The sequence below is a fragment of the Nicotiana tabacum genome, chromosome 5, assembly GCF_000715075.1.
Source record: "Nicotiana tabacum cultivar K326 chromosome 5, ASM71507v2, whole genome shotgun sequence".
Lineage (NCBI taxonomy): Eukaryota > Viridiplantae > Streptophyta > Magnoliopsida > Solanales > Solanaceae > Nicotiana > Nicotiana tabacum.
The window spans coordinates 137,718,735-137,746,375 of record NC_134084.1 but is presented as its reverse complement, the minus strand read 5'-3'; the positions used below and the strand labels follow the sequence as shown (position 1 = coordinate 137,746,375).

Below are 27,641 nucleotides of genomic sequence, written 5' to 3'. Positions count from 1 at the left end.
AGCCCCAAGCAAGAAGCTGGGGCAGAAGTGGTGATTGTTATGAAAGTTGGATTCCGAAAGTTGTAATTTGAACCCATTTGAATTATTCTGAGCCTTTTATACCTTTCTTTCTAGCTTAATCCAAAAGCCTACATTACGGTCCAAAGAAAAACCTTATGATCAGTTTTGAAAAATGCCAAGATGAACAGGTAGGAATAACTCACGACAGGGGCAACACTCTGGTTCGAGCAAGAAGAACAAAAATAAATGAGAGAGTCTTATGGGTGAAAACCCTCACGGGCACCGTAAGGCGACGGGAGCTGAGAGAAAAATAAATGAGAGAGTCTTGTTGGTGAAAACCTTTACGGGCACCTCAAGGCGAAGGTGAGATAAGAAATGGAAAACTGAGAAAGGTCTGTTGATAGAAACCATTTCGCGGTACCGCAGGGAAACAAGGTTAAGGTCTGGATAAATCAAACAAGTGATGGAAGTTCCGGGCAATGAGGTACGACAATTGAGAGTTTGTTTGGTTGGACAGATTGGGCTGATTAATCCAAAATGCATGTCATGACCATTGGTACTAGTTGTCTCGCTCAGATAAGTTTCTTTTCTTTCTCTTTTCAAACAGTCATCTAGTTTTGGATTCTTCTTATCCTTAACTCAAGAATCATTGCATTTCATTTTCTTTTGAGGGTTTTATCTAGATGAGATGTTTCAGTGCCAGTTTTGTTCAATGCAAGCAGAAAGGACTTCAAAGTTCACTACCAGCTTCTAGAATTGTAAAGCACAACGTGGTCAGAGCATGTCAAAAACAACTTGATGTCAAGTGGAATACAGGGAATTAACGAAAGTTTCATCGGTGAAATGATTGGGGAATGTCGTGGGAAAGGCGAAAGCTCAAACAAAAAGGTCAAAAAAGTGAAATAACAGCAGGGGTGTAAAACATTTAGGTCGGCAGAGGTTGGGAAATCTAAAAGTTGGTCAGAAAGTCAAGCGGTTCAGGGTCAGTACGTGGAAATTAGTCAACACAAAGCAAGGCAGTGGAAGGATTTTTCAGCAAGAATGTCATCAACTAACCACCGTTTTAAACTGACAAAATTTTCTTTGATTGAGCAGGGGGAGAAAAGTTAGTTGTTGAAGAGGAATTCTCCAGGGGGGAAAACAAGCACTAATCAGGATAAAATGCAAGTTATCAGGAGTCCGCCTGGAGAACAGAGACATACTTTTCAAGTTTGACGTCAGGAGTCCGCCTGAAGAACGGAGACATACAGTTTAAATTTCAAAAATCAGGAGTCCGCCTGGAGAATAGAGATATTCATTTCAAATTTAGCAATCAGGAGTCCGCCTGGAGAACAGAGACGTACTTTTCAAGTTTGACGTCAGGAGTCCGCCTGAAGAACGGAGACATACAGCTTAAATTTTAAAAATCAGGAGTCCGCCTGGAGAACAGAGACATACTTTTCAAGTTTGATGTCAGGAGTCCGCCTGAAGAACAGAGACACACAGTTTAAATTTTAAAAGTTAGAAGTCTGTCTGGAGAATAGAGATATTCCATTTCAAAGTTAGCAATTGGGAGCCCGCCCAGATAACAGAGGCATACATTTCAGTCTTTACATTTCAAGAGTTGAAGTTGGGAGCCCGCCCAGATAACAGAGGCATACATTTCAGTCTTTACATTTCAAGAGTTGAAGTTGGGAGCCCGCCCAGATAACAGAGGCATACATTTCAGTCTTTACATTTCAAGAGTTGAAGTTGGGAGCCCGCCCAGATAACAGAGGAATACATTTCAGTCTTTTCATTTCAAGCATTGAAGTTGGGAGCCCGCCCAGATAACAGAGGCATACATTTTAGTCTTTACATTCCAAGTGTTGAAGTTGGGAGCCCGCCCAGATAACAGAGGCATACATTCAGTCTTTTTATTTCAAGTGTTGAAGTTGGGAGCCTGCCCATAGAACAGAGGAATACATTTCAGCCTTTATATTTCAAGCATTGAAGTTGGGAGCCCACCCAGATAATAGAGGCATACATTCAGTCTTTTCATTTCAAGTGTTGAAGTTGGGAGTCCGCCCATAGAACAGAGGAATACATTTCAGTTTTTATATTTCAAGCGTTGAAGTTGGGAGCCCGCCCAGATAACAGAGGCATACATTCAGTCTTTTCATTTCAAGTGTTGAAGTTAGGAGCCCGTCCATAGAACAGAGGAATACATTTCAGTCTTTATATTTCAAGCGTCGAAGTTGGGAGCCCGCCCAAACAACAGAGGCATACATTTCAGTCTTTACATTTCAAGCATTGAAGTTGGGAGCCCGCCCAGATAACAGAGGCATACATTTCAAGATCAAGTCAGAGGACAATAAAACAAAGGGTTACAATAGGAATCCTCAGCAGGAAACAATAAAATTCCCCGGCACCGGGAAACAGAAGGTTGCAACAAGAGGTCACATTACAAACTCAAGTACATGTGTCAAAAGAAGAAAAGCACCGGAAGAAATGCAAGCAGACAAGGAAGCAAGGCAACAAAAACAAATTGTACTCTAGCCTAGCTTCTTGTTTTCTTTTAAGCATGGTGTAACAAGGAGATCGGTAAGCAGTGGTAATAGCATGCAACAACAGTAACATTGCAGTCTCACGGTAGTCCCAGCTACCAAAACTTCTCGAACTACATTGACCTGATTCCTGTTTAGCCCATGATATGTAGGAAACCTTTGAAGCAAAGGTTCGGTCAAATCTTTTTCAAAAAAATGCTTCACACGGAGTACTCGGATGGGCAAAAAATCGCTCGCTTTATCTTTGCACGAAAACCCTTCGTGTCTTCGGGCAAAGAGGGGCAGCTGTAAGCACGTGATTTTTCCCCAATATGAGAATTACTCCCAAAATATTCAAAAATAAAATAATTTTCCTTGGTGTGCAATTTTTGTGATATTTTGTGATATTTTGAATAATTATTTGTATTTGTCTGTGCATGTTTATTTGTTAAATTAATAAAAATACAAAAATATGTCGCATTTTGCATGTATGATTTAATTCTACAATTGTTAGTAATTAAGTTTGTTTTACAAAAAATAAAAATTACAAAAATAGGCATCGTTTGCATTTTTAGCATTTAATGTCCAAATATACAATTTTATGCTTAATTATTACTTAATTATGCGTTAATTGTTATTGGGAGTTAATTTGCGCCTTTATAACTTAATTTAATTCTTAATAATAATTTAAGTATTTTTTATAATTTAGTTTTAGAGAAATAAAAGAAGAAAAGAGAGAGAAAATATAAAGAAAGTCGGAATTGGGCCTCTTCTTCGATTTCAAGCCACAGGCCCAAAAAATGGCCCAATCTTCCCTACGACCCAGTCCATTTCGAACTGGGTCGACCCAGTCCATAACCCAACACCCCCCTATCTTGTAAAACAAAACAAAAGAAAAAAAAACCAAAACCCTAAAAACTTAAGTCATCCGCCCCCACCCCTCCTATCTTCTTCTTCTTCCTCAAGCTTCTCCACCTCCCATGGCTTCCCTTTGCCTTCAACCTCAAGAAGCCATGGCTACACACACACACACGCACGTCACCCTCACGACCCCGGCTCAACCAAACGACCTCCGAACGCGGCCGAACCAACAACCTTCTCCAACCCCGTCGTTGCTTCGTCTTCGACAACCAACAACCAGTCCGTCGAGCTCCACCATGAAAGCCCACAGTTGAGATTTCCGCTGCTGCTTCAACGTCACAGTTGCTACCCGCGTCCGCCATTGACGCAGCCATTTCTGCTCCTTCACCTGCTGCTCGACGTGCGCTGCTGCCATGGACGTCGTCGTCCGAGCTGCTGCTTCATCTTCCTCCTTGACGAACAGCTGCTCGACGTCCCGTTCGAGTCAAACAGACCCATCAAGCTGCTACTTCTGTTTCAACCTCGCCGTCCGAGCTGCTGCTGCCTCACTTCGTCTTCTTCAGCTCGAACAACTATGGCCATGGATATTGTTGCTGCTCGAGCACAGTTTCTGCTGCATCGACTGTTGCTGTTCCTCATCGACGACCTTAGTCGTTGAACACAGCAGCATGTCGACGACCATAGCTGCTTCAGCTGCGTCCGCCACAGTCCGTCGACCTTGCTACGTCCAACGCCTTCTTCATCTTCTTCGTTTGCTTCGGATCGTCTCCGTCGTTTGTTCGTTGTTGAGTTCGTTGTTGAGTCCGGGCAGATTTATTCCCATTTGAGGGTTGTCGAAATAGTCCATACAATCGAATTCGTCGTTGTTCATCTCCGGTTAGTAGTTTTTGAGTTTTATTTTGTCCGTATTTTGTTTTGATATTTTCGAATCTAAAATCGGCAAATGTTTGTTTTGTTCATGTCTATGGTTAGATATTTGATTTTTTTTAGTCATGTTCATATGTTTTGTTAAATTAATTTTCAGATTTCAAATGGAAGTTAATTAGTTGTTTTTCATGTTTATTTCATGTTTGTATTGTTGTTAGAATAAATATTTGTTAGTTTAATGTTTGTTAGATTCAAATTGAAATCTAATTAATTATTTCTTCAATTTGTTTCATGCTGTTATGTATTTTCCAGAAATTATTAATGTTGTTTGAATCATTTAATCCGTCATGTTTGTTGTTTTAAAAAAATGGATTCATTCATGTTCATACTTTGATCTTGAATCCGAAATTTGTATAGTTTGATTTCTTGTTTATCATTTATTATTATTTCTTGAAATTGTCTCATAATCTTGTTTAAAGTTTAATATAGAAATTGTTTGTTGTAATGTTGTTAGAGTTAATTTTAAGTTCAATATTATTGAATTTAGAAATCTAAATATGCTTGTTTGATTGTTGTTGTTGATTGAATCCGAAAATAGGTTTGTTGTTTCTAAAAATATTGTTCAAACAAATCTTAGTTGTTCTTTGTTGTTCAATTTGTGTTCATGTGATATTGTTGTTATGATGTTCATCCGTGTTCATATTGTTGTTTGAATTTATATAAAAATTGGTCATATTGGCTATATTTTGGTTGAGTGTGATTAATTGATGTGTTATAGCTGATGGGGTAGTTTGGTAATTTGCAGTACGTTCAGGGGTTAGTTTGGTAATTTCAGTAAGGTCGGAGGGGTAGTTTAGGAATTGTGCATTTTGTAATTTTTTATATGAAGCATGGGGGACAAAATGTAATGGGGTGAGTTGTGATATGGTTATTTAATATAAAGGTGGAACAAGACAAAATTTAGTGGGGGAATCTTGTATTATTTTATGTTAGGCATGGGGGACAAAATATAATGGGGTGGTGTGATATGTTTATTTAATGTAATGGGGATGAGTGGGAAGATAATGGATTGGGTAGAGAAAAAGTATTGATTTTAATTAATTGAAAGATTTATGGGATGGGTTATATATAAGAAGTCTTGAAATCAGAATAAGGGGAGAGATACGAGAGAGAAAAGAGAATAGAGATACGAGAGAATACAGAAGAAAAAGAACGAATCTGAACAGAAAGAAAATAAGAGAGAAAAAAAGAGGGCTGAACATTTAAGAGAGAGAAAATTCCGAAAAAAAATATATTTAAACTTTCAAAAAAAAGAAACTAAAAAAAAAATCTTTTGCTTTCTTTCATTGGTTGAAATCAGAATTAATTATTTTTTCATCAAAGCTTGAAGCTTTTGTTTTGAGATTAATACTCCACCGGTTTGCAAACTCTGTTCCTGGGTTGTTACTGCTATTGGACTTTTGTTGTTGTGCTGTATTGTTATTACTGCGTGGCTGACTTTCTTCTTCTTATATTGGCAATACCAGGTACACAACTGTAATTTTGGCATTTTGTAAGCTGAAATGAAGAACGGAATGTTAAATTTTTAATTTAGCTTTAATTTTTTTGTATTGTATTTAGGTTATTCATGTATTATTATTCTGTCAATCACTGTCATTTGGCATAATTAGACATGTTATAGCGATATATTAAATAACGCCTTAACCGGATTATTAGGAAATATATTCAAGACGGATTACTAATTAAAAATGTTTAATAATCAAAATAGAAGAAATAACGTAAAAATGGCGTTATTGAATTAGTTTTGGCAAAAATTGATTAATTCCTTATTCATAAGGTTTTTTTGTCAACATTAAGTTAATCGGAATCATGTAGTTAATTTCAGTTAAAACATGAATTAGTTTGCGAATCAAGTATTAGGACATGATGTGAATTAAAACAAAGTTAGTTAAGTTTAAATTGTTTAACTTTTAGAAATATGGTTTAGTAATCAAGTTTTTTTTTAATTTTTCAGTATTTGTAAATAATTAATTTCAATAAGCTTAAGTCATACTAACAATATGTTTTAATCCAACTATGGGATAATTAGTTTTTTTTTACTTTTTGGGCAATTCCATGTTGTTCGTAATTATCATTTTAGTAATATTACTTTCCATTAATATTTGTTTTGAATTAGTAATTAATATGTTATTTTTAAGTATGTAGAGATTGACTTCATAATTATGGACAAACTTAGTAATAATAAAGATGTAGTCATTAATGGGTATTCATAAAATAAGGGAGGATCTCGCTAACAAATAAACAAATATAAATAATACAAAAAATTGCAGTCCTTAAATTTTATTTATTTTTATTTTTTTATATAAGAAAATACCTAGATTTCAAGATGGGCGATTTAGTAAAATTCACGGTCTTACCTAATAATATCATAACTCGTAGTATTTTGGTGCATATTTAATAAGGTTATTTTCTTGAATACGGGTGTACATTTATGTAACCCAAATCACGATCTTGACGAAGTCAAAATGCGTCAACAAATCACGCGTGCACTGGTTGTGGCGTGGCTCGAGATGCGTTTTCACGACGTTGCAATTTTGTATAAAATAAATAATGATAAAAGCATTTTTTTTAAAAGTTAAATTTGCACATAAGTTTATAATACGTATTATATCAGATAGTCAAGCCAAATATAGCAGTTGAGCGACCGTGCTAGAACCACGGAACTCGGGAATGCCTAACACCTTCTCCCGGGTTAACAGAATTCCTTATCCGGATTTCTGGTTCGCGGACTGTAATACAGAGTCATTCTTTTCCTCGATTCGGGATTAAACTGGTGACTTGGGACACCCTAAATCTCCCAAGTGGCGACTCTGAAATAAATAAACAAATCCCGTTTCGACTATCCTTTAATTGGAAAAAACTCTTGTACCCTCGCGGGGGCGGAAAAAGGAGGTGTGACAGTCATGACCGTGGTCGGATAGCTCTAAAAGTTGTAGGCTTTGCCTCTTTTGCTGAGCCAGTATATTAATAGCAGAGCACGTGGACTTTTCTCCTGACAGTTGGAGGTAACGTTGGTGCTAATCTAGCTAAAACTTTATACGAGGTTTATTTTTCCCTGCTCTTCTTCTGCAGCAAGGGTAAATGTTCTTCTTTCTCACAACTTTGTGCAGCAAGGGGTTTCACTCAGAAGAGTTGTACCATAATTGGTAATATAAGTTTTCCTCATTTAGTTGTCTTTTTTGCTATTCGATCACATCTCTCTCTTAATTTCTCTGTATCATGGGATTTCTCAATTGTGTAATTTATTGTATTTTCCTGTGTGAAAGGACTGGTCTTGGTGTAATATATTTTAAGATTGTAAGATTACGATTTCTTTTTGGAAAAAATTGGTGGATGGTGCTAGGGTTTGGGAATATGAGAAATTGATAAAATTTAGAATTTTATCTGCTTCGTCCTCAATAATCTAGAAAGAGGATTGTGATTCCTGTAGTAATACGCCCAAAGTTAAACACCTTCTCACTGTAAGACCTGCTTCGACACTTTTATTTGTAGTCTTTATCGTTATTTATGCTTGAACATTGTTATAGTATAGTAACATAAAATCGTCTTGGTATTCTGTTGTTCCCTAATTTAGTCAAGATAGAGAAAGCTAAGGATCTATTAATCATAAAATGCATCAATTTTCCATTGCAGATCGGAATTGCTCTTTATTCTTTCTAACTACATAGAAGAGCCCTAGAGCAAGCAGAAGACCCTTGTCATCTATGCTTGCCGACATGAAGGCAGTTAGGTATTTTCATCTGACTTTTGTGCTATGAGAAATTTCCATGCGCTTCCGTACAGCAACACGTTGCTAAAGTTGGTTGACCATGCTGTCTATGAGATAACAACGCACAGAATTTTTGAACTTCTTCCGAGTAACCTCTCTGCACCTGTCAGTGTCATCAACATGCCTGTCTGGCCCAAATGCTTCTTTGGCCTTTCACCACATGCCAACCCATGAAAAAATAAAAATCTAAAAAGATAGTTATTTGCAACTCAGTAAAATTCCACCGTCTCTAATTTGCACACGTGTTTCGCTCTCACTCTCTTCTGTTAAAACACTCGCTCAGTAAGATAACTACGGCAAGTTGCAACAAACGTTTGGATGCAGTGAACTGAAACAACACTCTTCTTAGGCGGTGAATTTGGTTCTCTCTCGCTACTGTTAGGTACCCTTCTTTTTCACTAACTTTGTTCCTCTTGATTTCTACCCTTGCACTCCAAAATTTATCCTTATGCTAAAAGCCCTAATTTCTTTTATTCCTTTATTATGATTTTGGGTAAATTGGAAAAACTGTGTGATTATGTAATAATTTGGAGGTCTCCTTCTCCATTAATAGATTTCGCAATCGCTGTGGATTTTTTAAAAATCAACTGAAATTCAATTGGGTATTGCTTTCAAATTTGATGGGGTTAACGCTATTACACTATCAAGCAGCTTAGTTGCAGTCATTACTCAACAATTCCTATGTGCCAACTTGTGTAACTGGGCCTGCCTGCCATTGACAAATTGGATTCTTTCTAACTGTATTATGTTTTCCCAAGAACTCACTACATTGAACTTTCTGAAGCTAAACACTATTTTACAAGAAATGAATCTTCTTTTTGACTACTGTTTAGAAGGGTAAGAAAGTTTTGGTTTGACCAAGGAAAAAAAATAGTTGCAAAGTGTTAAACCTAGAGCCTTCTCATTACGCTTTATGATGAACAATATTAAACCTAAAATCGAAAAGAAAGAGAGAAAAGAAATTAAACCTAAAAAGCTTAGCTTATTTAACTTAAATCATTGTGACATAACATTTTGGGTTGGTTTGAAATTAAGGCTTGACGTAAAAGTAGTTCAAACACTTTATTTTCTTCATGTAAAATTGACCAATTATTGGACTTCCTATTGATGTGCTTAATGGAATCAAAAGGTAATGTGGTTCCCATTTCTGGTCTTCTGATAATCCCAAGATAATACATTTGTTGTTTGATATGGCTACTATTGTGTGGTTAAAATTTTTGGTTTCTTAATTTTTTTCTGCTTTTGATATGAAAATAGTTTCAGTTTACTTTGCGCAAAGTGAAAGATAAGTTGCATTTAGTGGTTCATTTGGTTATGCCGTTGCTAAATACTTCAAATGTGACCATTCAACTGTATTCACTTGAAGAAAAGCTTTATCTTACCACGAGCTACATATAATATAAAATATATTTGAGAATCTAATAAGCTGCTAAAATTGATCATTTAACCATGTATATATTACGTAGATCAATGCTATTTGTGCAATTCCTAATTAGTATTTTTGATTTGGTAAAATTTCTACCGGATCAAATGATCTGACCTTCTGAAATTAAATCAATATTGACTTTCAGCCAATGTTTTTGTAATGAATCTCTTGGTACAAGTCATTAGAACTATTTCTTAGTATGGTTGCACTATTGTTTGTTTACTGATCATGAATTTTATAACGTTTAAAAATTGTAGGACTCTTGTACCAACTGATATTAGGGAGCAACAAATTTTAATATTGATGGACTCTGGACAAACAAACAAGCGTCCCTGCTCTGAAAAGAAATGTCCTGATAGGAATGTTAGATGACGCGAACAATATAAACTTAACATAGTTGTCAGCCATTACTTCTACTAATAGGGACACTACCGAACATATAAGTTCAAAAATCCTTGCTCACACAATCAGCACATCGGTGCTCAAGCCAAAGGCAAATATTCGGCCTCAAGTGCTCCAGACTGGCCCAACATCAAACTCACAGAGATCACATCTCGCCCCTCGATCAAGGAATCACAAGCCATCAAGGCATATCTGATACTGAGCGTTCATGCGCATACGAACGCGTGGAAGGAATTTCAAGAATTACTTTTCAAGCTGAATCAAGGACGCACGATAAGAATTCAAGAATGTGAAGTTTTCCTAAAGGTTCTGCAGCCTCTCGAGGATAAATACAGACGTCTCCGTACCGATCTGCGAGACTCTACTAAACCAGCTCATGACTCGCGAGACCAGGTAACCTAGGCTCTAATACCAACTTGTCACGACCCCAACCCCGGCCGTGATAGTGCCCAACACAATGCTAGGCAAGCCCGACCAATTAACATCTCACAATTCTTTCTTTATAATTCAATACCAATTTTCGGGATTTAATACCAATTTAATATAAATAGAAGTATGAATTTAACGGATGAAATGTGCGGAAACCATAATCACGAAAAATCTCTGTAAAATAGCCCATTGATCCGGTGTCACAAGTCTGAGCTTCTAATACAAGGTTTTAACAATCTAATACAGAAATATGTCTAAAATGCGGAATAATAAGTGGAGATAGAAGGAGAAATCGGGTCTGCGAACACCATGCAGCTACCTCGATAACTCCGATGAAAATAGAACGGCAGGAAAGCTCGCTCTATGCCTCAGGAATACCTGTACCTGCGCACATGGTGCAGGGAGTAATGTGAGTACTCCGACCCAGTGAGTAATAACAATAAATAATGGCTGACAGTATGAAATCACGTAAAGGCACTAAGCAGTTCTATACCAAAACAGTAGAATCGTTTAAGCAGCAGTGAATGAGGAAATCATGTGAAATTCTTTAAACCAGGTAAAACAGATATAATCAGTATAAATCAGCTCCTCAAGCATTTCAGTTCATTTATTCGTTCTTATCCTTAGTTCTCAATTCATATACTTCTCACGATAACCGAATCAATAAATATATATACCGCTGCGGCGTGCATCCCGATCCGTATATCGCTATGGCGTACAGCCTGATCCATAATAATAACAGTCGACTGCGCTCACTGGGGGTGTGCAGACTCCGAAGAGGCTCCTTCAGCCCAAGCGCTATATAATTGTTGCGGCGTGCAGCTCGATCAATATAAGTAATTGTTGCGGCGTGCAGCCCGATCCATATAAGTAATTGTTGCGGCGTGCAGCCCGATCCATAATATGTATAATATATATCTGCTGCGTGATCCATAATATGTGTAATATATATAGCTGCTACTGCGTGCAGCCCGATCAATAATATGTAATTGTTGCGGCGTGCAGCCCGATCCATAATATGTAAAATATCCTCACTATTGGGTCCTCGACCCCTCTCAGTCATTTAAAAATCACAGCCTCTCGGGCATAATGTACGGTCGGGATCTCAGCCCTCATATCTCTTCCTATTTATGATTAACATTTCAAAAATCTGGTTCATATCATTCTTAAACAATTGGAAACATGACTGAGGATATAAATTCTTTAACAAAATAAGTGAGGAAAACCAGTCAAAAATCCCCTAAGGGTTCTACAGGTCGGCACAAGGCCCCAAGCATGGCAACTAGCCCAATTCACAATAATAACGTATATGTCTCAATCAAAAATGTAGTAAAATATCTTTCGGGATGGACCAAGTTACAATCCCCATAGTATTGAACCTCACGCACGTCACACAGCGTGTATATCAACTTAGTATAGCACTATGTTGTGCAAATCCGGAGTTTCAAACCCTCAGGACATCATTTAAAATCATTACTCACCTCGAACTGGCCAAAACTCTAGCTCGCTATGCTCTTGCCTCTCAAATTGGCCTCCACGCGCGTCGAATCTATCCAAAATCAGAACAAATAGGTCACAATATGCTAAGGGAACATAGCCCAAGCGAAAACATTCGAAAAATATCAAAAATCTCGAAATTAGCAAAACCCGAGCCCCGGGCCCACGTCTCGGAATCGGGTAAAATTTAAATTTTCAGAATCTTCATACCCTCACGAGTCTAACCATACCAAAATTATCCAATTCTGATGCCATTTGGTCCTTCAAATCATCATTTTACATTTTTGAAAGGTTTCACAATTTTCTTCCCAAATTCCATCCAAATTCATGAATTAAATGATGAATTCAGTGATAGATTCATGTATACTAGCCAAATCTGAGTTAAAATCATTTACCCTAATGAATTTCTTGAAAAACCTTCGAAAAATTGCCAAAATCCGAGCTCTCTAGGTCAAAATATTAAATAAATCCAAAACCTCGTATTTATAGGTACCCCCTCAGATTTCAGCTACCACGGGCCGCACCAAACCGACCGCGGTTCGCGCAAGCCAATGTGGTCCACGCAAACACAACCGCGGCCGCACAGGTCTTCCTCTGCAGTGACACGCTTTAGTATTTTAGCCATAAATTTTGCTACTGATGTCCAAATTGAGATATCTTTACCTTTCTGGAAACTAGACACGAAGGGCTACAACTTTCATTTTTATATCACCTCACAATTCCTTGTAGATCAAAAGATATGAGCTTACGAAGTTGGACCGATGATCTGCGGATCTTCATGACCGCGGGCCACATCACTCGCCCCGCGCACAAATGACTGCCCCATCTAAGTTTCGGGATGTCCGTACTCGCTCAATACTCACCCGAAACACATCCGAGGCCCCCGGGACCTCAACCAAAAACACCAACGCATCCTAAAACATTATTCAACCTCGTTCCAATCATCAACAACACCTCAACAACACCAAAACCATCAAACTACCTCAAATTCAAGCCTAAGTTCTTCTAAAACTTTTGAAACATGATTTTGATAAAAAAAACCCAACTAAACCACGTCCGAATACTTGAAATTTTGCACGCATATCCTAAATCACATAATAAAGCTACAGCAACTCTCGGAATTCCATTCCGACTCCGGATCAAAATCTCACCTATCAACCGGAAATCGTCAAACTACTACTTCGCCAATTCAAGCCTAATTCTACACTGGGCCTCCAAAATAAATTCTGATCATGCTCCTAAGTCTCAAATCATCTCCCGGAGCTAACCGAACCATTGGAATTCACATCCAAGCCCTCTAACTCATAAGTCAACGTCTGATTGACTTTTCCAACTTAAGCCTTCTTAAAAGAGACTAAGTGTCTCATTTCTTATCAAAACCATTCCAACTCAACTCTATTACACAAGATACGGACAATGAAACATAAAGAAGCTGAAAATAGGAAAAACGGAGCGGTAACTCATGAGACGACGGGTCGGGTCGTCACATCCTCCCCAACTTAAACAAACGTTTGTCCTCGAACGTGCCCAGAGTTGTTTCAAAAGCCAAACAATCGCTGAATAACCTTACCACGCATAAACCCGGGGGTGATCCCACGTCACCCTATCTCATATAGGTCCGACAACACATTGTAACTGAAATTTTTGCAATCCAATCTAGCCCACAAACCATACGACCACATTTTCACTTTTGAAATCCTTCATATGATCAGAATCCCACATTTATACTGTGAATAAGCCCGAACAAGTTGTAACAACCCATACCTGCAACCTCGGGTGCAATTACATAACATAACACATGACTCAAATGCTTGCAGCAATAACTCCTAATCATAGCAGTTGCACACAACAACCGAATACCGATAGAAAACCTCTTATCAACTAAGGTCTCATCCTAACATCTTCATATACTGCAAAGGGTAAATAAAACACATTGTAAGCCATACCCGTTTCTTATGTCAACCATTCATGAAGCCCTTTCTCCTTTGGCAAATGCTACATCAAATTTCTGAGTCGAAGCTCGATATTTCCCTTCCAACATACCGAAATTGAATCCGTTTGTATTCATTAGTGATCCCTCTGATCTCTTCTAATCCAACACACTACTCTGGTGACATGACACATCAATACATACCTAAGCCACAACTCGCACAGTATGCGCGCCAATAATCAATAGTCCGAGTATACTAAATTCATGAAAATGACTCAGATCAAAGAGTTGTACCACAAGCTCACTAGTACCACCATAACACAAGGCTGAGAATCCGTCTCACATCATAGAAACAGAGCACCCGAACCTAATCGCGAGGTATTTAGACACTAGTTCACCTGAGACACCCCAAGTCATCATGCTCAAAACCATCAACCAAGCGCAATTTGATGTCTAGTACCACAAGCGAATCATCATGCCCACGGGAAAGTACATAATACAATGCCATACCAGTAAACCTCACTATTTCACCATCTGGTTGCCCTAGAAAGGGAAAATACCTCAAAGAAGAGAGCCGCTTTGCAAGTTCCACAAGTACCACCCCAACGATATGCTATGGGCTCGTCAATCACAGTGGAACCCAGATATATGAATAGAATAATAATAACCGGCTCTTCTATAGCTCACATTGACATCAACTTCACGAGCAACTTAATTTCCAATAACATAATCCACCTGGCACGGTCACAGACCTCCAGTCCAAGCATATCATATAGAAGCAATCCAACAAGTACACATGTATATGCTAACTGAAACAAGATTCTCATTCTCCTTTACTGGAATAAATAACACTCTATATCGTAGGTATGAGCAAATTGCGCTGTCATAGCTCAAATCAGCAAGTTAACACAGAATTAGTAATTACCCAGTTTGTTTTGGAATTTAGGATCTTGGAAATCTCAAGTATAGTCCAGATAGTTCTTAACAAAGTTACGAATACGAGAAACATTATACCTTTAAGCCCAATATCCCACTCTAGGCATATCATAGCCTACGTATCTTCCGAGCATGAATATTAGCTCAGTGCTTGCACACAGGTTCAAACCTCACATACATTCGTGCTCACAGCGTATAGTTATCACCATCAATTAGCTCGACTAGTGCATCCAATGAGTTAGCTAAAATACTCCCCTCAACATGCTACAATCCCGAAATTGTATATTTTTTAGAATTCTCCGTTTCCAAATTCATAGATCGCATAAATCACCGTAACTGATCACGACCTCAGCACCCAAATGACTGACACATCCCTCAAGTACGACCATCCCAAGATAATTATTTTCAAAAAAATTTCTACAATACATAACAAGATCGAAATATTGGTAGTCGATCAACCAAGTGAGCATTGAAACGTCAATAGACATCTGTTAATCAGAATATAATGTGCACCCTTCTCAGGCCTTACCGAGCAGTTATAACATTCAATCTAAATATTTGAAACTGACTATTCTACCCATAATTCATGACTTTCCCTTTAAGAATGAACTGCCACCTTGCACATCAAAATATTAAGCATGTACCATACACCACGTCTATCATGCCATCTTGTTGCAAATACAAAATCTCATTAGAATTTTTGGGCTATAGTAGAATTACATTTCGGCAGTTAGAAATCTTCTATTTTCTCCCATATAGGAGGAGTTCATAATGTACAATATGATCCGCGCACCGGTAGGAGATATCCGGCTCGGACCATGGTAAAAACCATTAAGAAAACTTTCAAATCTATTCGCACATAACCAAGCTATCAATACGAGACAAAGGATACTTGTTCACTCTTACTTTATTCAATTGCATGTAATCAATGCACATTCTCATTGTGCCATCCTTCTTTTTCACAAATAAGGCTGGTGCACCCCAAGGTGACACACTAGGCCAAATGAACCCCCTTATCTAGGAGTTCCTGAAACTGCTCTTTCAATTTTCTCAACTCTGCAGGTGTCATACGATACGGCAGAATAGAAATAGACTGAGAGCCCGGCACCAGGTCAACGCCAAAATCAATATCCCTATCCGGCAGCATGCCCGGCAGGTCTGCAGGAAATGCATCAGGAAAAATCCCTCACAACTGGGACAGAATCAATACTAGGAGTCTCAGCTCCAATATCTCGCACAAAAGCTAGATATGATAGACAACCCTTCCCAACCATACGTTGGGCTTTCAAGAAAGAAATTACTCTGCTAGGAACATAATCAGTCATACCACGCCACTCGATCCTTGGAACACCTAGAATAGCCAAAGTGACTGTCTTAGCATGACAGTCTAGAATAGCACGACATGGAGATAGCCAATCCATGCCCAGAATAACATCAAAGTCCATCATGCTCAATAGCAATAAATCAACTCGGGTCTCCAGACCCCCAATAATCACAACACATGACCGGTACACACGGTTCACAACAACAGTATCTCCCACCGGGGTAGATACATGAATAGGTAAAGAAAGAAACTCTCGGGGCGTACCCAAATAATGAGAAAAATATGAGGACACATAAAAATAGGTGGAACCGAGATCGAATAATACCGAGGCATCTCTGTGGCAGACTGGAATAATATAGCTCTTAACCGTGCAATCAACTTAATTAATAGCAAACTCCCCAACTTGGATCAAAGCCATATAACAAAACGCACTCAATAAATCAAAACACACATACTCTATTGTTGCCGTAATACCATAGTGAGATTGAACTCACTCCTTCATAAGCTTGTAGAAACACAAATCATCTGGAATTTTAACTCTTCTGCAATTCTTGCATTTACTCACACAATAGTTAAGCCCACTCTCTAGGCAGCACAATTTAGATTTCAACGCATATTCTTCACTTGTAAATGAGATCTTCTAATAGACAACATAAGGATCACACCACCTTAGAACACTCCGCAGGAGATAACCCACTTTTTTTGCCTCCAATTAACATTTTGTATACCTTCCACTGTAATACACATTACACAGTCACTTAATCTTCCTTAGTCTAAACTCATACCGTAACAAGAAACTTACTTCACTCCAAATAGGAGACATGAAAAGATTATTCACGCGCCCATAACTCGGGGCTATACCTCAAATCAAGATGGATACATCTCGCAATACTAATATACTCATCACATAGTTGTCAGCCATAACTTCTACTAATAGGGAGACTACCGAATATATAAGTGCAAAAATCCTTGCTCACACAATCAGCACCTCGGTGCTTAAGCCATAGGCAAATATTCGGCCTCAAGTCCTCCAGACTGGCCCAACATCAAACTCACAGAGATCACATCTCGCCCCTCGATCAGGGAATCACAAGCCATCAAGGCATATCTGATACTGAGCGCTCATGCGCACATACGAACGCGTAGAAGGAATTTCAAGAGTTACTTTTCAAGTTGAATCAAGGACGCACGATAAGAATTCAAGAATGTGAAGTTTTCCTAAAGGTTCTGCAGCCTCTCGAGGATAAATACAGACGTCTCTGTACCGATCCACGAGACTCTACTAAACCGGCTCATGACTCGCGAGACCAAGTAACCTAGGCTCTGATACCAACTTGTCACGACCCCAACCCCGGCCGTGATGGCGCCCAACACAATGTTAGGCAATCCCGACCAATTAACATCTCGCAATCTCTTTCTTTATAATTCAATACCAATTTTCGGGATTTAATACCAATTTAATATAAATAGAAGTATGAATTTAACGGATGAAATGTACGGAAACCATAATCACAAAAAATCTCTGTAAAACGGCCCACTGATCCGATGTCACAAGTCTGAGCATCTAATACAAGGTTTTAACAATCTAATACAGAAATATGTATAAAATCCGGAATAATAAGTGGAGATAGAAGGAGAAATGGGGTCTGCGAATGCCATGCAGCTACCTCGATAACTCCGATGAAAACAGAACGACAGGAAAGCTCGATCTATGCCTCAGGAATACCTGTACCTGCACACATGGTGCAGGGAGTAATGTGAGTACTCTGACCCAGTGAGTAATAACAATAAATAATAGATGACAGTATGAAATCACGTAAAGGCACTAAGCAGTTCTATACCAAAACAGTAGAATCGTTTAAGCAGCAGTGAATGAGGAAATCATGAGAAATTCTTTAAACCAGGTAAAACATATATAATCAGTATAAATCAGCTCCTCAAGCATTTCAGTTCATTTATTCGTTCTTATCCTCAGTTCTCAATTCATATACTTCTCATGTAACCGAATCAATAAATATATATATATATATACCGCTGCGGCGTGCAGCCCCATCCGCATATCATTGTGACGTACAACTCGATCCATAATAATAATAGTCGACTACGCTCACTGGGGGTGTGCAGACTCCGGAGAGGCTCCTTCAGCCCAAGTGCTATATAATTATTGCGGCGTGCATCCCGATCCATATAAGTAATTGCTGCGGCGTGCAGCCCGATCCATAATATGTAATTGCTGCGGCTTGCAGCCCGATCCATAATATGTGTAATATATATCTGTTGCGGCGTGCAGCCCGATCCATAATATGTAATTGTTGCGGCGTGCAGCCCGATCCATAATATGTAAAATATCCTCACTATTGGGTCCTCGACCCCTCTCAGTCATTTAAAAAACACAGCCTCTCGGGCATAATGTACGGACGGGATCTCAGCCCTCATATCTCTTCCTATTTATGATTAACATTTCAAAAATCTGGTTCATATCATTCTTAAACAATTGGAAACATGACTGAGGATATAAATTCTTTAACAAAACAAGTGAGGAAAACAAGTCAAAAATTCCCTAAGGGTTCTACAGGTCGGCACAAGGCCCCAAGCATGGCAACTAGCCCAATTCACAATAATAACGTATATGTCTCAATCAAAAATGTAGTAAAATATCTTTCGGGATGGACCAAGTTACAATCCCCATAGTATTGAACCTCACGCTCGTCACATAGCGTGTATATCAACTTAGTATAGCACTACGTTGTGCAAATCCGGAGTTTCAAACCCTCAGGACATCATTTAAAATCATTACTCACCTCGAACTGGCCAAAACTCTAGCTCGCTATGCTCTTGCCTCTCAAATTGGCCTCCACGCGCATCAAATCTATTTAAAATCAGAACAAATAGGTCACAATATGCTAAGGGAACATAGCCCAAGCGAAAACATTCGAAAAATATCAAAAATCTCGAAATTAGCAAAACCCGAGCCTCGGGCTCATGTCTCGGAATCGGGTAAAATTTACATTTTCAGAATCTTCATACCCTCACAAGTCTAACCATACCAAAATTATCCAATTCCGATATCATTTGGTCCTTCAAATCATCATTGAAAGGTTTCACAATTTTCTTCCCAAATTCCATCCCAATTCACGAATTAAATGATGAATTCAGTGATAGATTCATGTATACTAGCCAAATCTGAGTTAAAATCACTTACCCTGATGAATTTCTTGAAAAACCTTCGAAAAATTGCCAAAATCCGAGCTCTCTAGGTCAAAATATTAAATAAAACCCAAAACCTCGTATTTATAGGTACCCCCTCAGATTTCAGCTACCGCGAGCCGCACCAAAACGATCGCGGACCGCGCAAGCCAGTGAGGTCCGCGAAAACACAACCACGGCCGCACATGCCTTCCTCTGCAGTGACAGGCTTTAGTATTTTGGCCATAACTTTTGCTGCAGATGTCCAAATTGAGATATCTTTACCTTTCTGGAAACTAGACACGAAGGGCTACAACTTTCGTTTTTGAATCACCTCAATCCTTGTAGATCAAAAGATATGAGCTTCCGAAGTTGGACCGACGATCTACGGATCTTCATGAATGCGGGCCGCGTCACTTGACCGCGCCCCGCGCTAGGCCACCGCGCCCCGTGCACAAATGACTGCCCCATCCATTTTCTAAGTTTTAGGATGTCCGTACTCGCTCAAAACTCACCCGAAACACACCCGAGGCCCCTGGGACCTCAACCAAAAACACCAACGCATCCTAAAACATTATTCAACCTCGTTCCAATCATCAAAACACCTCAACAACACCAAAACCATCAAATTACCTCAAATTCAAGCCTAAGTTCTTCTAAAACTTCCGAAACACGCTTTTGATAAAAAAACCTCAACTAAACCACGTCCGAATAACCTGAAATTTTGCACGCATATCCTAAATCATATAATGAAGCTACAACAACTCTCAAAATTCCATTCTGACTCCTGGATCAAAATCTCACCTATCAACCAGAAATCGTCAAACTACTAACTTCGCCAATTCAAGCCTAATTCTACACCGGGCCTCCAAAATAAATTTCGATCACGCTCCTAAGTCTCAAATCATCTCCCAGAGCTAACCGAACCATCAGAATTCACATCCGAGCCCTCTAACTTATAAGTCAATGTCTGGTTGACTTTTCCAACTTAAGCCTTCTTAAAAGAGACTAAGTGTCTCATTTCTTATCAAAACCACTCCAACTCAACTCTATTAAACAAGATACGTAAAATGAAGCATAAAGAAGCTGAAAATAGGAAAAACAGAGCGGTAACTCATGAGACGACGGGTCGGGTCGTCACAAGTTGCTACACACTGGTAGGCTATTTCAGCAATATTCAATTGACGAATATATAAAAATCGAAACCCAAAGACTGGATTTTGCTTCGTTCAATCAAGATTTATTTAGAATGCATATATTGCAAGGACTTCTAGATATTTTAAGACTTGGAGAACGAGATTTTTCTAACATTGGTAAGCAAAAATTCCTTTCAGCTTCTTTTAGAGGTGGACCTAGAGATATGCGACAATGATATATGGATACTATTGCATTAGTATAACGTTTCGGCAAACCATATTTGTTTATAACTATGACCTGTAATCCAACTTGGCCGGAAATAAAAGAACATTTGTGGACAATTGATGAAGCGCAAAATAGACCTGATTTAATTAGTCGAGTACTCAGAACTAAAGTTGAAGAACTGAAAACAGATATAAGCAAGAGAAATATCTTTGGAAAAGTTGCTGCTTATATGTATACTGTTGAATTCCAAAAACGAGATTTACCACATGCTCATTTCCTTATAATATTAGCTAACGAATATAAGTTATTGACATCGGAGGCTTATGATGGAATTATTAGTGTTGAATTACTAGATGCTAATTTGGATAAAAAAAATTACGTTCGATTGTTCTCAAACATATGATGCACGGTCCATGCGGTAATCTGAATCCGACAAATTCATGTATGAAAAAAATGGGCTTTGTAAGTTTAATTATCCAAAAAAATTTGCTAAACAAACATCAAAAGGAAGTGATTCTTACCCCGTCTATAAAAGACGAAACACAGGAGAAGTTATGAAAGTACGAGAGCAACATTTAGATAATTCTCGGGTTGTTCCATACAATCCTTTTTTACTTGGTAAATTCAACTGTCATATGAACGTTGAGGTTTGCTCTGACATAAAGGTTGTTAAATATCCTTACAAATATATTTATAAAGGACATGACAAAATTGCATTTTACGTACATGATAATGATACAAACAAAGAAATAGATGAAATAAAGGAGTATCAATCTGCTAGATGGGTATCACCACCCGAAGCTGCTTGGCGTTTATTTAGTTTCTCTATTAGTGAGATGTATCCAAGCGTTTATCATCTTCAATTACATCTTAAAGGGAAACAACTTGTTTCTTTTAAAGGCAATACAGATATTAACTCAATCATTAATAATCCAATGATTAAGAAAACAATATTGACATAATTTTTTCAGATGAACAGAACTACCAAAGATGCCATAAATCTTAACTTATTATAAAAAGAATTTCCTGAACACTTTGTATGGTCAACAACAGACAAAACATGGACACTGCGATAACAACGTTGCGCCGTTGGTCGTATCGTAACATGTCACCCAACTAAAGGAGAACGATATTATCTCAGACTACTGTTGCTAAATATGAGAGGACTGAAATCATATGCAGATCTTCGAACTATAAATGGGGAACGTTATAATACTTTTAGAGAATCCGCAAAAAAAAGGGACTGTTACACTGTGATAACAGTTTAAATGATTGCATGTCAGAGGCAGCAAGTTACCAAATGCCATATAGTTTAAGGCGTTTATTTGCTACATTATTAGTGTATTGTAATCCAGCTAATCCAAAAAAAATATGGAAACAATTTGAAGAGTCAAATGTCAGAAGATTACAAAGTGTTACCTAATGTTGAAAAAAAAAATCCAATATCAAGTTTTAAATCAGATCAATGATATTTTACACTCTATGGGTCATAATATAAATGAATATGAGCTTATCCCAGAAACCGTTCAACTATCTATACTGGAAAAAGAAGAGAATGAGGTATTCATTGAAAGAACCATCAGGGTTAGTGAAGAGGATATATTGTTACACAAAAAACTGGACACAAAACAATTGAAAGCATACAATGTGATTATTGACCGAGTATTTTCCAAGAAACCAGGAGCTTTTTTTATCGATAGTCCAGGAGGGACTGGAAAAACTTTCTTATACCGTGATTTATTAGCGGCTATACGTAGTAAAGGGTACATAGCTCTAGAAACTACTACTTCTATCGTTGCTGCTTCAATTCTTCCAGGTGGGCGAACTGCACATTCACGTTTAAAAATACATATAGACATTGATGAAAATTTCAGCTGTAACATTAGCAAACAAAGCTCAACTGCAAGTCTGATTCGTGATGCAAAATTAATTGTATGGGATGAAGTATCTATGGCTAAAAAAAGAATGCTTGATATTTTTGACTTGCTCTTAAAAGATCTTATGGATACAAATATTCTATTTGGGGAAAAAGTTGTTGTTTTTGGCGTTGACTTTAGACAAACTCTTTTAGTTGTTCGAAGCGGGAATAAAGAAGATTTTATTAATGAAAGTTTACTATATTCTACCATTTGGGACGAACTTGAAAAATTGCAATTATTTGAAAATATGAGGGCAAAAACAGATCCTGCTTTTTGTGATTACTTGATAAGAATTGGAAATGGACAAGAGAGGGTAAACTTTAATAACAAAATTGAACTTCCAGATTCTATGATTATTCCTTTTACAACTAAAGAAGAATCTCTAAACCATTTATTCGCTATGATATTCTCAAATGTACACACATCCTCCTCTATTTTCTTGAAGATTCTCGCGTTGTTCTAACGACGAAGAATGATTTTGTAAATGAAATCAACGATATTCTTATAGCAAAATTTCCAGAAAAAGCTACTACATTTGTTGGTATTGACGAAACCGTTGAGCCTAATGATCAAAGTCAATTTGAAAACCTATTACACACTGTGAATCCTGCTGGTTTACCTCCTTACAAATTAACTTTGAAAGAGAACTACCCCATTATATTGCTGCGCAATTTGAATCCGTATGAAGGTTTATGCAATGGTACACGGTTAATACGTTGCGATGTTAAGACACATGTTATCAGTGCTAAGATCGCGACAGACGATTTTAAAAATAAGCACGTATTTATCCCAAGAATACCATTATTATCTTCACAAGACGAAAGATTACTAGTTCAATTTAAATGAACATAGTTCCTAGTAAGATTATGCTATGCTATGACTATAAATAAGGTGCAAGGTCAGACTCTGGATTTTGTCGGAATATATTTGCGAGAACCTGTTTTTTCACACGGTCAACTTTATGTTGCCTTATCGAGAGCAAAAAGTTCAAATTATGTCAAAGTGCTGATCCGACCATCTATGCTAGCCAACCATGATGACCATTCTACATATAATATCGTTTATGACGAAATCATCCAAGGAGCGTCCTTGTAAGTCTTCTGCTACCCCAAAATACAATAATTTTTCTGTTTTATTTTGTCCTTTTACTAACGTATATTTTGTTGCATTTTTTATACACTTAGAAGTACTCACATCTATTTTTTTTTCTTTTTAGTCAAATAGGCGATGAGGTTAAGAGTGGACTTCTACTTACCTCGAGCTCCGAAAGAAGGTCAGTAATGAAAGTTCACGATCATAGATTTATATTACTACTTATAAGATCTTATTTGATCAGATATGATTGATCCACTTATTTTACCACTAATTTGATTTTAACAAAATCAGTAATTGGGTTTATGCGTGTAAAATGAAAAAAACGTCTTGTGGAGTTCAATTTGGAGATGATGTATTAAGTTTGGTGGTGGAACCTCATGTTGATCATTCATTAGTAATGGTTCTTGTGACTGTTTATGGCTTGATACAACAAAGATCATTTGGGAATCTTTGCTCTATATTACTAAATTTATACCATAAATTTATGGTTAAATATGCTATTATAAGTTTAAAGCACGCGCTAACTATTGTTCTGGTCCACTTATGGCAGGAAATATCAGTTATTTTTTGACAAGGATATGATACTTTGTTCAGTGATTATGGATTCAACCTACTTTGATTCTAATATTTTCTATTTCTTCAAGTTGATCTTGGCTCTGCAATTAAGGTATTGTGTCAAGAGTTCGACTTATTTATACTGGATGTAAGCTATATACTTAATTCTCCAGTAGCTGGTCTACATCTAGAACCAATGCATTAGTAATAATAAGATGATGTCACTGTGAGATGGAAGAATATGTATGGTATTATCCAGTGGCACCATCTCTGATTTATCTTTTCATTGTAGCTTCTTTTGGATATGCACATATAGACATAGAGGGGAATTCGAAAGGCTGAGCAAAATGATATTTGTTGTCATTGTTTTGTAAACTAGCTTATGGCTGTTTTGAATTCTAAAATATTTGATTGCTCATTGTGATCATCGCAAATATACATTTCTATAAGTTGTTGTGCTTCTGCTAAAAATGACATTGCATTTCTTGGTGTATCTGTACTATAGAAAAGACATATTATATGGTATTGAAACAAAAAAATCCTAAATAGAGTGGAATGGATATAGAGCATTCATATCATTGACCCCCATTATTTTGGTATTGAGTCATCTTTGAGTGACTGATTAATTATCTTTTGTAGAATGTAGAAATATCTTGCTTCTTTGTAGTTGCTTCAAAGAATTTACTTTATCCAATTTCAGATGTCAAGTTGTCAAATAACAGACAGAAGAGAATTCTTTTGTCTTGCCTCCCTTTTTTCTTTAGGTTTCTTGGTGCTTTTGCCATGCTCAGTGTGTCATTTGCCACAGCTTACAACTTGCATCTGCTTTGTTGTGCCTGATAGGTGGTAGTGTTGTGCAGGTAGTAGCAGATATTACTATTGATGCCTATGTCACAGAGAACAATATAAGCCATCCATCTCTTGCCAGTGACATGCAAAGCTTGTGTGGAGTGAGTTCTTCAATCGGGCAACTAATTGGGTACACTATCAGTGGATTTTTAGTTCATCTAATTGCATCTAAGGTTTGGTATCACTGGCTTAATTCGATCATTATCGATGGAATATTGAGCTAGAGTTTCGACGTGTCGGCTTAGTGTCATTAAATTTATAGTTGAGGATATTGTTGACTTTATACTTATATGTGTCTTCCAGTGGCAATAGAACAACCACGTCTATTTGGTTTTTATCTGGTTCTAGGATTATTCTTCATTTTCCTTTCTCTTTAGCTTCTTCATCTCTCTTTCACCGTCTGGGAAGACACTTCAACAATTGGGTTTTAGATCAGATCTTCTTCTATTTGATTCGTGATTATTTTTCTATTTTTAAGGTAACCAAATTTCTCATCATGTTCTCCAATCCGGATAGGATTTTCACTGCTAAAAATCCGTTGAGAATTATTTAAAATTTTTGATTTATTCTGTTTACCTATGTCTAGGGAGTACCATATGGAAAGAGGTTAAGAGATGCACGAGAAGATTCTAGGTGGTATCTGCTTATGCCTTTTATATTACTAGAAGCTCCATTGTCAGGATTCGAATGTGAACATGGAGTTTGTGGAGGGTTCTGAAAGGAGAGTAATACTGATGATAAGGGGAGGGGATGTTGTTATCAGTATGCTATTAGGATTGTAAGCATTTCACTTGCTTGATTTCACCAGATATGCCTGCAATGTAGTAAATGTTTTCTACTTTTCTACTTGGATTTTATTCTCTGTTGGTTACTTGGTGCTACTCATAAATTTTTTCTATGCCTCATATGTTCTTGAATTGGGGACCAAAACTTTATTGTCTTTAGTGAGATAGCTTATTGCATTGCTTGTAACTTCAATACGTTAGGCCAAAGATTGATATAAATGCTTTTATTTAGCAAAGAAAATGACAATATCATCTAAATTCAAATACTTGTTTTCGGTTTTTACACCAACTATTAGCTTCTCAAACGTAAACTTTTTTGAAGTGCTAAGAACATATTTAGTAACAACTGTTTAGACAGGACTCCTCAAACTACTAAATTCAAAATAGAAATTCCGACCCTTTGTGACATTGTTCTTTATCAGTGATGCAGGAAGAGTGTGCCTACACCATTTAAAGTTCTAAGTGGCAGGTAATCTTCTTTACATAACCCGATTCACCAACTAAGATCATTTTGTCAAATTTCATGTAGTTACAAAAGTAATTTTGTACAATAATGGTCTTGTAAAAGTTTATTTCAATGATAACAAAGTAAAGTAGGCAAAAAGAATATCTTGCAAAAATGCTCATGAAGCAATTCTAGCAATAGGAGGACTTCAGATAAATGAAGGTGGATAGAAATTTCCTAATGGCTTATTATATGATTATAATGTATGTTGGTATTTTTTGAATATCTATCGTAGTGACTGAAAACTGCATCTTGTATGTTCAATCTCTTGTATATTGCTTCATTGAACCTAAATATTGCATTTTTAAGTAGGCTTTAGATTCCTTGTTTTCTCAGATATTTTACTATTTTGCAGTTTTCCCCACTTAATTGAAATGATCTGTAGGGACAATAGCTCCCCTGATGAGATTTACAGCTAAATCTGCAGTCAAGAGTTTCCGCGATGCGAATAGTGTCAAATGATAGTTTGGTAATGGACAATTCAGCACTAGAGCCATCTCATCTCATATTGCCATTGTCGAGGAATTTGAGGACACTTAACCTTCAACTGAAATTACAGCGAGCGAGGATTGTTTGGAGAATGCTGGTCACCTTCTAACTGTTGAAGTTGACAAAATTCAATCTTTGTCACATGCAGAACTATCACAAGGTTGCATATGCCTAAACAATGAAAGTGTTAATTATGCGCTCAGTTATATGTAGACCCATTCAGGAAGATATATTTGTCAATGATAAAAAGTTTTTTTCCGGCTACGTGATTGTAATTACATATATATTAAGAACTGTTGTTTTTTACTATACTTACAACTGCAAGTTTGTTGACTGATCTCTTATTGTATCCTGCCACTGTAACGAAACCCAAAAGTATGTCCATACATTGTGTCTTTCATAACTGGACATCAACCAAGGTGAATTGTCTTTAGTACTAACATAGTTACTCTTAAAAAATTACTATCAAGACCTAAAATGAAAAAAACATATCCACTCAATGTCTGACAAGATAACAATATATAACAAAATATAATATTGTTCACGTTGGGCCCAGGCTTTGCCCGGGCTAGCCCCACTAGTGAATAAATAATTAGGAGATATCTTTATTTATATAAAAAAAATAAAGGAAGAGAGAGAGACTAATTAGCAAAATTCAATAAAACTAATATTTTAGTAAATACAATCATCAAGTCACTGACAGTAGGTAGAGTCTGGGGGAATAGTGTTCATGTGGAATGAAGATTGTGTGACTGTCGAAGAGGTGGCCACCACCCCCAAAGTCATCCATGATATGGTAAAGGTGAGTCCTAACCACCCTCCATGGCTCTTCTCTGCTATCTACGCCAGCAATATTTTAGCTAATATGAAGCTCCTATGGGAGAACCTAAT

At 37.4% G+C, this 27,641-nt stretch overlaps 1 protein-coding gene and 1 long non-coding RNA gene across 11 annotated transcripts; both read left to right on the top strand.

Moving 5' to 3' along the window:
* Positions 1 to 7,245: 7,245 nt before the first annotated feature.
* Positions 7,246 to 11,220, top strand: LOC107801783 (uncharacterized). Its single transcript, XR_001651713.2, has 3 exons — positions 7,246 to 7,438; positions 7,926 to 8,443; positions 9,745 to 11,220. It is a non-coding gene; the product is annotated as an uncharacterized LOC107801783 (long non-coding RNA).
* Positions 11,221 to 11,243: 23 nt separating this feature from the next.
* On the top strand, positions 11,244 to 27,125 carry LOC107816665 (uncharacterized). Of its 10 annotated transcripts, none has more exons than XR_012709832.1 (7): positions 11,244 to 23,563; positions 23,689 to 23,745; positions 24,118 to 24,234; positions 24,983 to 25,144; positions 25,558 to 25,604; positions 26,179 to 26,225; positions 26,617 to 27,125. XR_012709832.1 is itself a non-coding variant. In XM_075254103.1 (7 exons), exons 1-4 carry the CDS (start codon positions 23,349 to 23,351, stop codon positions 24,984 to 24,986), a joined length of 393 nt encoding a protein of 130 aa, XP_075110204.1. In that variant the 5' UTR covers positions 11,244 to 23,348; the 3' UTR covers positions 24,987 to 25,101; positions 25,558 to 25,604; positions 26,179 to 26,225; positions 26,617 to 27,125. The 10 variants fall into 10 exon arrangements, 7 of the variants coding, with proteins under 7 accessions (XP_075110204.1, XP_075110205.1, XP_075110203.1 ...); XR_001655017.2 differs by having other exon boundaries at positions 25,558 to 25,749; XM_075254103.1 differs by having other exon boundaries at positions 24,983 to 25,101.
* Positions 27,126 to 27,641: the final 516 nt, after the last annotated feature.